This window comes from Glycine max, chromosome 12, assembly GCF_000004515.6.
Source record: "Glycine max cultivar Williams 82 chromosome 12, Glycine_max_v4.0, whole genome shotgun sequence".
NCBI lineage: Eukaryota > Viridiplantae > Streptophyta > Magnoliopsida > Fabales > Fabaceae > Glycine > Glycine max.
Window position 1 is genome coordinate 34170054 of NC_038248.2, and position 10652 is coordinate 34180705.

General features: G+C 29.6%; 1 protein-coding gene and 1 non-coding gene across 2 annotated transcripts; one reads left to right on the top strand and one right to left on the bottom strand.

The window, feature by feature from the left end:
* LOC100776714 (MLO-like protein 6) lies at window positions 1–9160 on the top strand. The gene is made up of 15 exons (XM_003539359.5): window positions 1–251; window positions 338–395; window positions 504–748; window positions 2265–2381; window positions 2478–2538; window positions 3975–4063; window positions 4699–4773; window positions 5065–5159; window positions 5320–5369; window positions 5476–5516; window positions 5601–5774; window positions 5890–5925; window positions 6192–6259; window positions 6371–6431; window positions 7136–9160. Exons 1-15 carry the CDS (start codon window positions 141–143, stop codon window positions 7601–7603), a joined length of 1749 nt encoding a protein of 582 aa, XP_003539407.1. The 5' UTR covers window positions 1–140; the 3' UTR covers window positions 7604–9160.
* On the bottom strand, window positions 3289–3396 carry MIR1520G (microRNA MIR1520g). The gene has a single exon (NR_126599.1). It is a non-coding gene; the product is annotated as a microRNA MIR1520g (primary transcript).
* Window positions 9161–10652: the final 1492 nt, after the last annotated feature.

A 10652-nucleotide genomic window follows, 5' to 3' on the forward strand; every position in this document is an offset into this window, starting at 1 on the left:
TTGGTCCATCTCCCTACTCACTACTCACATCATCTGCTATCTATTTATACACTCAGATTAATTCCGGGGAACGACAAAAAAGAAAAAAGAAAGAAAGAAAGAAAGAAGGTATATGATAGCAACTCAATTAAGAAGCAAGCATGGGAGGAAAAACCTTACAGGAAACACCTACATGGGCTGTGGCCGTTGTTTGCTTCGTTTTGCTCTCCATATCTATCTTGATCGAGCACATCCTGCATCTCATTGGAAAGGTATATATACATACACGTATATTAATTACATTTGTAAGTATTTGATTTTGATTATGAATATTGTCTATGTGTTCATGCGAAAATAGTGGTTGAAGAAGAAGCACAAGAGAGCTCTATGCGAGGCACTCGAAAAGATCAAATCAGGTGTGAGTCTGAACCATTTAATTAGTAAAGTTGTTTATGTGACAAATTAAATCAAAGCTTCAGTGAAAAATAATTAACTTAATTGATAGTTGGATTACATGCATGCAGAGCTTATGCTATTGGGGTTCATATCGTTGCTCCTAACGGTAGGACAAGGTCTAATATCGAGGATATGTATATCAGAAAAGGTTGCGGGGACATTTCACCCCTGTCCAAAAAAATACTATAAGAAGAAGGAAGAGTCAGAGCACCGAACCAATAATGGTCGGAGATTACTAGCGGCTTTTCTCGATTCCGATAACCAAAATCACCGTCGTATTTTGGCGGCGGGAGGTGGTGACAACTGTCCCCCGGTATGTATGTATTCATGCATTTGAGTCGATTAATGATAATCTTTTTTTGTCTTACGTTATATATATGTTATTATATTAAAAAAGTTTAAGTAATTATGGTATCCTTATAATTTCTTTTGACATGTAACAACTTATAAACAATAAACAATGTAATATATATGTTTTATACTGGCACTGAATTAAATATTTAAATCATATAATTATCACGAAATAATATTATTTAAATATATATAAATTATAATAATTATTGGTCTTTGCTTTTATTGCCGTAAATATGTGTTCTCTCTCTTTTATCTTGTTTTTATTTACTTTTTATTTCTCTATTCTTTTCCTATCAAATTACTTATCATATAATAGATTTATTATTATTTTTTATTTCTCTCATGCTTTCACCTGCATGTAATAATATGCCCCAAGTTGGCGCGTATGCTAATCATTACTCTATAATTTTTTTGTTAAACTATTATGATAAGATAAAAATAGTTCTCCCTAAATATTTTACTCGATTCAAATTAATGAGAGCTTAAAGTTATTTTTAAATACCGAATTCACCCCCAAACAAATAAAAGAATGACTTGCTTTTATAGGGTACGTACTTTTGAAAAGAATTAAAGAGCTGTATTAGTTTAAAATATGAATTACATATAGTGATAAAGACATTAAAAACAACATTTCTATAAACTTTGTTAAAAGCATGAATAATACATTTTTTAATATTCTTTAATTATAAGGTAAATTTAAAACCAATGTCATTAACTTAAGCCCATTCTTTGTGAATGGAACGAACATAAGATTTTATCAAACAATAAATAAAAATATTTAAAAAGTAGGTTAGCCTACCTCATTTAATTTTACAACGATATTGACTTCTCCATGTACGAGTTAATTTCCTAAGTAGAAATGCATTCACGGGAAATTTCTAAGTAACTAAGCCAAGGAATGAGCATTTTTCTTTGCCGTAAATACAGGGGTAGAAATTTCCAGCAATAATAATAATGTTTTGAGTTCAATACCATTTTTTTTTTTGGTTTAAAAAAGAATCCGCCATGACTGTGAATGCATGTCAAAGCTTAAAGGGAGTAATGAGAACAAAAAAAGGATGATTGAAAAATGAAGTAATATAGAAATAAAAAGAAGAAAAAGAAAATCTATTCTAGAATTCTATGAACACTGTATTTTAAAGAAACAACGACTAGTTAAAAAAATAAAAATATTGTATTTTAAAGTGAATTAATTAGTTTTTATTATTTCATTTAAAACTTGTCAATTTTATTTTTTTTTTTAAAATTATTCTGTTAATATACATGTTTTCTTTAAATATTATGATTTATTCTAATTTCAAATCCAGCTAATTAAATTAATCGAAACCCGCGCAAGAAATGCTCAATATATAAGTACTACTTGAATTTTATTTATTTATCCATATCCTAAAAAACCCATTTATTTGTCACTTGAAAGTAGAAACCTAACTAAGCCGGGTCCTATCTAATGTGGTTTTTATTGTTAAAATGCGTAGGGTAAAGTCCCGTTTGTCTCATCCGAGGGTATTCATCAACTCCATATATTTATCTTCGTGCTGGCTGTCTTTCATGTCCTTTACTGCATACTCACTCTAGCTCTGGGTAGAGCAAAGGTAATTAAGAATATATATGTACATTTACTTTGAACATTCCCTTTGGATACATCTCTGATCGAGTTACTTATTTTCTTGAATTAATTGCGACAATAGATGAGAAGGTGGAAACGATGGGAAGAGGAAACCAAGACAGCACAGTACCAATTTTCACACGGTTTGTAGCCTGCATATGTATATATATATATATATATATATATATATATATATATATATATATATATATATATATATATATATATATATACTCCTTCTATTTCAAAAATATTCATGTCTTAACTTCCTCTTTTGTTTCAAAACATTTATTGTTTTAAAATTTAATACTGAAGTTAATTTTTTTTTAATTATATCCTCACTTTTTTATACTGCAATTATATATATCCTCACTTAGTAATTATATTTGTCTGACTTCAAAAAAACAACTATATATGTCTCCTATCAAGTATCAATCCTCTTTTCACCTACTTATTATCTTTCTCCTTTATCGATAGTACTTTTCTTTCTCTCTCTTAACTACCATTAGTTAATAATAAAGACTTTTCCAACTTTCATCTTTGTCATTCATGAATATTTTTTTATTATCTAAATTATCAATCCAACGGTTAATATATGTTAAATTTCCTTTCTCAAAATGGGAGATGTATTAAACAAGTCACTCATCACCTTTCATTGATATAATAGTAATGAATTATATATTTCTTTTAAAGGCCTAATGAATTATACAAGGAAAATTGTATTTTTGGTTTTCCAATTTGTCTCTAATTTCAATTTTGGTTTTTCTTTTAAAATTATTGATGAATTTTGTCCTCTTATTTTATCCAATCACGCAATTTTAATCTCTCAATCCAAAACTGAATGTTGACTGTTACAAAAGAATATTGACTGTCACGTGTCACGTTCTTATTGGATGATGATTGTCACGTGTCATGTTCTGATTGATCAATGATAACAATAATGTATTTTATCTTCCATGGATTCAAGATTCAATTAGAACATGACACGTGACAGTCATCATTAATAAGAAGTGATCAACGTTTCTTAATTTATAATAATCAATGTTCAATTCTGGATTGAGAGATCAATATTGCATGATTGGATAAAATAGGAAGATAAAATTTTTCAATAATTTTAAAGGGGGACCAAAATCAAAATTGGAGACAAATTAGAGGACCAAAAATATAATTTTATCAATTATATATATATATATATATATATATATATATATATATATATATATATTGTTGATAAGTCTTTTTAGCATGTGTGTAAAGACCAAATAAGGAGTTCAAGAGCACGGGTTAACATGCTAATTGTTTTAAAAAATTAAGAATCAGGTAAAAAACCTTTTGTTAATTATTTCCTCACTTAATATTTATGTATGTCTCTTTTCAATTATGTCTCTTTTATTAATACCTTTTTTCCCTCCCTTATCTACCATTAATTAATAATAAAGATATTTTAATTAAAATGTAATAATTTTATATCAATTAAATATTTCTTAATTTACGATAATATTCTAAAAGAAAATAATTTATATAACGTTGAAAAACTCTCATTTATAGGTGTAATATTGTGCATGTGTTTTTATCACAGATCCTGAACGATTTAGATTTGCGAGAGAAACATCATTTGGGAGAAGACACCTGAGTTTCTGGGCCCAAAATCCTGTCCTCCTCTGGATTGTAAGTCATGCCCGATACTTATATGCCAATCTTTTTTTTTTTTATTTTATATGTTTGTCTATTAAAAATATCAATCTCATCTCTCTTTCTCTCTCTATATATATGAAGCTTTGTAGTATGTAGCTACTAGCTGGTGCATATTAGTTAATGTTTAAAGCAATCACCCACAAGCTCTAGTAAAATTGATAGATGGTGAAGTTGTTTAAGTATGCTGCCAGATGTTAATTCCGTAGTTCGTGTGTATGGAGAAAATTTTGTTTGAAGAGATAAAATTCATTTTGGTGATTTCTATGTCTTAAAGAGGACTTTGTTGAAAGAAACAAAATCCATTTGGATGATTTATATATTCTGAGAGTTTGTCTCATGACTTCTGTAAAAATATTTACTTTCAGAAAAAAAATAATTGATCATAGCAATTCCCTAAAATCAACCCAATGACAAAAAGTTTAGATAGTTTTTATAAGATTTTAGGTTTTTATGCTCCGACTGATGGCATTCTTAATATTCTTTTTTTTTAATTTGTAACAAATTGACCCAATTTTCCTCATCATCGTTTTTTTTTTTTTTACTTTTTTCTTATTTTATTTTCTTTACATAAGAATCACTTCTTTGCTTTACTTTATTGCATTATATAGGTTTGTTTCTTCAGGCAGTTTGTACGGTCAGTTCCTAAAGTGGATTACTTGACACTGAGGCATGGATTTATGATGGTAATCACATTACACCATTACCAATTTTATATATTATCGTTTCTGTAATTATTCATTGATACTTTTGTTGGTATGTCACTTTTCCTTTATAGAATAAAATTTATTTCCAATTTAACTTTATGTTTTGTATAAATTATTTTCACCCACTAAATCAACATGACACAAATAAATTTTGCTTTACAATAAACAAATTATATTTACGCCCCAAGAACTTATAAATTACTTTCAACGGTCCAAATGAATTAAGTATAAACTCTTTGAAATGTCCAATATAACTTTAATTGGTTTTAGGCACATTTGGGGCCTCATAGTCACCCGAAATTCGACTTTCGGCAATATATCAAAAGATCTTTGGAAGAGGACTTCAAAGTGGTCGTTGAAATCAGGTTTTTCGCTTAATTCGGGCCATCTATGTCTTTTAGGGTTTCTTTTGTTACAAAAAAAAAAAAATATAGAATAGCAACCATCTTTTTAAAATAACATCTATATGTCAGTTTGATTTACATAATTATAGAATAATCAACTGCTCTCTTTCTAATTTTTTAGTACTCCAATCTGGTTCATCACAGTGCTTTTTCTCCTGGTTCACACGGATGGTAAGCGAGTACATCTCATAATAATTTACTAAGCTAAATCATTTTATTAATTACTAATTAAAAGTATAAATACTTACATTTCCATACATTATTTGTATACGGACAGGCTGGTACTCTTATTATTGGCTACCATTTGCTCCTTTGATCGTAAGCACACGCAATACCTTAGCTTAATTAATGATATATTTATTTTTTCTAATTGTAATTATAATTAATGTCCCCAAAATGTAGATTGTTCTATTAGTTGGAGCCAAGTTGCAAGTGATAATAACAAAGATGGGTCAAAGAATTCAACAACGAGGAGAGGTTGTAAAGGGAGTGCCACTGGTGCAACCTGGGGATGACCTTTTCTGGTTTAACAAACCTCGACTTACTCTCTACCTCATTAATTTCGTGCTCTTTCAGGCATGTCTTTATACCACTTTTTCATAGCAATAACATCAATCAATTAATGTAAATTGTTAATTTAGTTACTAAGTTTTACATGTCTCTTTTTTGGCGTGCTCATTGGAACCTACAGAATGCTTTTCAGCTTGCCTACTTTTCATGGACTGCGGTAAGTGCCGCAAAATAAATTTCGGTATTGCTTGCTACTACTCTGGTTAATGAAAACGAAATTTCCACAGGAAAATACATGAATGCTATTGTTATATTTCTACATGATCAAGACTTGTGATGAGTGCAATTGTAATCTGAATAAATGCCATTACTATATTTCTATTCGCATTTTTTTATCCATCCATGATGAATGACACTATCTTGTTTTTTATTGAGTTTAATTACTTATATGAAATGAATGGTGGAACTTTTTCTTTTTTTCAGCTTCAATTTGGGATAAAATCCTGTTTCCATTCCCAAACGGAGGATGCGGTGATCAAAGTCACAATGGGGTTTGTCCCATTTTCTAGATCCATACTGATTTTACTCATGCTAAAGCTTTGCCAATATTAGTCTCAAGCTAATTAATTTTATACAATTAATTAACGTGGATGATGTGGCAGGGTCCTCGTTCAATTCCTTTGCAGCTACGTAACTCTTCCTCTCTATGCTCTCGTGACACAGGTATCAATTCATTCCACACATAACTTGTTGTTTATTTAATCTTTTCATTTCAATTTTTTATTATAAAATTTTCATATTTATTCATCAAAGTAATCATATACAGCGTTTATTAACTATCACTACAAAATTTCGAAATTTTTAATTGATGAATTAAAAATTATTTCATATATAAATTTCAAAAAAAATATTACAAAAACTAATAATTTTATCATATATGTTAATTTATGTTTGCAAACAATGCAAAAAACTTAGTTAAAACCAACACTTCGCATGATATTGGATCATTTTGTTTAAATTTAATTTATTTGTTAAAGTATATGTTTATTTTAATAAAACAAATAATTTTTAATTTTTTAAATATATTTGTCTAAACTGTTTCTGTTTAAAAATATAATTTTTTATTTATTTTATGAAATAAATCTTATCTGTTTATTAAAAAAATGTTTATTTTAAAATTATTTTTTTAAGTATAAACAAACTCACTGATATAGTTCATGTTCTTTTAAAAAAATCTGCTTTTTTTATATTTTCTTTTAACAATTGTAAGTTAACATGTATAAACTAACTTTTTATTTTTAACAATTTCATATGATACCTACTCATCCCAAGCTAATAATTATTGAAAAAAAATCCTTTTTAAATTTAGAATTTCTCAAATGGGAATTAAGAATGAACAAAATTTGATTGGTTGTGGGTGATAACAGATGGGTTCAACAATGAAACCAACCATATTCAATGAAAGAGTAGCCAGAGCTCTAAGGAATTGGCACCACACAGCGAAGAAGCATGTAAAACAAAATCGTGGATTGCAATTGCAAACCCCTTCATCTGCACCCTCAACCCCAAATCAACCTAAGTCTCAGGCCAATCTCCTACGCCAGTGCCATAGTGAAATGTACACCTATCCCACTTCTCCAATAAGATTTGACTCAGAGGCCCATCATCCCTATGAGATTGACTCACCCCCATCCTCCATCTCACATCACCATAAGTCCAAGGTCAATGCTTCTTCTTCTAGTTCTATTCATCACCATGAAATAGAAATGGGTCACCTAGATCATGATCCGCCACAAAATATCAATGAGCCCAACTCAACCCTTGTGAGTTCAGGTTCGAATCAACACGAGATTGATATTGAACACAAGAAAGAATTTTCTTTTGAGAAAAGATGACTATAAGTTTTATAAGAAGAAAATAGTATATACACAGATGATTTAAAGTTTTTTTTATACTATCATTCAATTAGAAATCATTAAGTTTGTTCCCTTTGATAACTATTATTTTAAAAGTTATTTAAAAAATGATTTAATTGGGTGATGGTATAAAAAATCTTATACTCATTGAAAGTTTATGAAAATCTTATATGAAATGTGAATCTTTCAAGGATTAGATCTTGTATGTATTATTTGTATACAAAATTGTAGGAAGTTAACTTCCAAAAGTCAGAATTTCTAAGATATAATATATAATTTAAAATATGGTTTAATTTCGATTATTTGAAGGGGTCAAGATCAACTTAATTTGTTAAGACACCAAAAATAAAATTAAACCGATTCATTTTCTTTTTCATTTGACTTATTTTTACCACCTATTTAACCATTTCCTTTTTCTTAACTTTTACAATTGTACAACTTTGAGTCTCCTATTTTCAATTATGCAAATTTGATTTCGAAATTTTTTCCAAGTGCCAATCAACTCCTTCCGTGAGCTATCCATTTTCTAACTTTTTTTTATTGACATGGGCTATTAGAGATGATATGGCCATGTAACGCTGATGAGGGGGTGTACGTGGTGCTAACACAGTTGTCTGAAACTGACGTGTTGTGACTAATAACATGATGCTAATGTGATAACAAATGTGTGGTTTAGAAAATGAAAAAAAAAATGTTCGATGTGAGGTTTGAATCCAAGGTTCCATCCTTACTTTATTTTTCTTCTATAAATAAGTTGTTTAGAAGTCCAAACTAACTAAGACCAACAAAAGCTCACTACTAAAAAAAAGTCCTTCTACATCGGTTCTAATGATCCTTCTACATCGGTTACGACGCGTGGTTGTAGGCCGGTGTCGTTGAAAACCCGAGACCCTACAACATCAGTTCAATGACTGACTTAGAAAGTCATGCATTCTACATCGGTTCTGGGAGGGAAACGATGTAGAATCATGTACATTCTACATCGGTTTTGGAAAGAGAAACGATGTAGAATCAAGTACATTCTACATCGGTTTCTCAACATAACCGATGTAGAATGTACTTTATTCTACATCGTTTCCCTCCAGAACCGATGTAGAATGTACCTGATTCTACATCGTTTCTCATCCCAGAACTGATGTAGTGTTTTTTTTTTCTGAAATTTTTTTGTGGCATTAAATTAAAAACCTAGGTCAAATTTCAGCTATCAAAATACTTAGTGAGTAACTACAACAAGCTATCTTGCTACCAATACATAGAAAAAAAACTTATAATTAAATAACAATTTATCATTTACCAATGTAGTTATAAAATGCAAAAATACACAAATAAGAGTCATTATAAAATGACAAATAATGTAATAATGTTAATATTCTAACATTCCCATCTAGCTAAGGCTATTAAGCTCTCAACTTGTTACAAATAAAATAAACCTTGCCAAATAGTGGAAATCACAGGTAAACCTATCCAAATGACCCCAACAGCTCAGCAACCTGTGTAGGAATAAAATTGAATAGAGCAAAAACAAGCCAGACAACAGCAACATGTGGTGAACACATACCCTACCGGTGGCAACAGCTTCACACGGGATAAGTTGCAGAGGATACACTGCCAACCAGCCCCTTAGAGTGGTGGAACCAAGCCATAAGGGGTGAAATGCTTAGTCTGAATATCCAGTGCAGGTCCACAGGCTTTGTTGAACGATGGCATCCTCTATTCATGGTGGTGGTGAGGGCATGGCCTAATTGGCCTTCCACAGGCTTTGTTGAACGAAAAAAAAAAAAACTCAATAAATTTTCAAAGAAATTTAGGTTTCATCTAATTTTCAAAGAAAAAAAACTCAATAAAATTGTTCTTTCTTTTGATAGATGACTTGTTAATTTCAAGGAATGAAAGACAAACCAACCCGTAGAAGTGAATAAATACAATCTGCTACCTGGCCTATCATATTTTTTTGTTATTATATTATTTATAATTATAACTATACAGACTTGCTCGCATTCAAGTATTAGAATATAGCAGAAAAAAATTCTCATGCCAATTAATATTAGGTCCATAAAGAAGTTAGCTAGAAATTAATCCAATGCTAAAAATAAACCAAAATTAAGATTAAATGGCTTTCACCTTCAATTTTGAGAACTGATCCTGATGAACCAAGTCAATCAACCTAATCAAAGATAACAATAATAGAATATCAGAAGTTGTGTGTCCACCAGTAGGGAGTTGCCAAAAATGCTATTGCTAAATGGTCAAGATATAGGCTGAGTAGGAGCAGTATCTTGAAAATAAAATATGAAAGTCAAAATTGTAATGGTTCTTGAACTCACCAAACTTTTCTAGCCACATAAATTGTTTATGCTAGAAAGCCAAATACAGTTGGGAGTGGAGTTGACATGCAGTTCCTCAATCTAATCTATTCATTTAAGACATCACAAGAAAATAATTTAATTAAATAAATTTTAAAAATAAATAAATGTATGAAAAATTAAAAATCAAACCAAAATAATAAATTTTTAAAATAAGAAAATCAAAATTATAAAAATATAAAATAAAATAATCAAAATCGCATATTACAAATTATAAAAAAATCAAAATTATAATTTAGTCTAAGTTCATATAAAATATGAATTCAATCTTTATGGACTAAACTAATCTTTAATGTCATAACTATAACTTTCTATCAATTGCTATTATTCACGCTAACTATACTTTATTCTGTTTTTACTGAGAAACAAAAGGATTGAATTTCACATTAGTAATTTACCACTTCATTCAAGAATACGCTTGTTAGTTTATGCCTCTTTTGTAGCGCTATAAAAGAGGCATAAACTAACAATGCCAAAGAAAGGAAATCATGGATAAAAAGAAAACTTGATGAGTGAAAATGAATTGGCCATGATTTTGCTTCTTCTAAACACATGAATACAAGAAATGAGGCTCCAATCGAGAAGAAGAACCCGAACCAAATCTGCTAAATAATGAAATATGGAGGATGCAGTCTGTCACACGAGAATCACTAAGATTGACACAA

Bases quoted from the DNA above. Each gene is read 5' to 3' on its own strand.
- LOC100776714 (XM_003539359.5), top strand. From the start codon at position 141: ATGGGAGGAAAAACCTTACAGGAAACACCTACATGGGCTGTGGCCGTT. The intron at 396-503 runs GTGTGAGTCTGA...ACATGCATGCAG, and splicing joins ACTCGAAAAGATCAAATCAG to AGCTTATGCTATTGGGGTTC. The intron at 749-2,264 runs GTATGTATGTAT...TAAAATGCGTAG, and splicing joins GTGGTGACAACTGTCCCCCG to GGTAAAGTCCCGTTTGTCTC.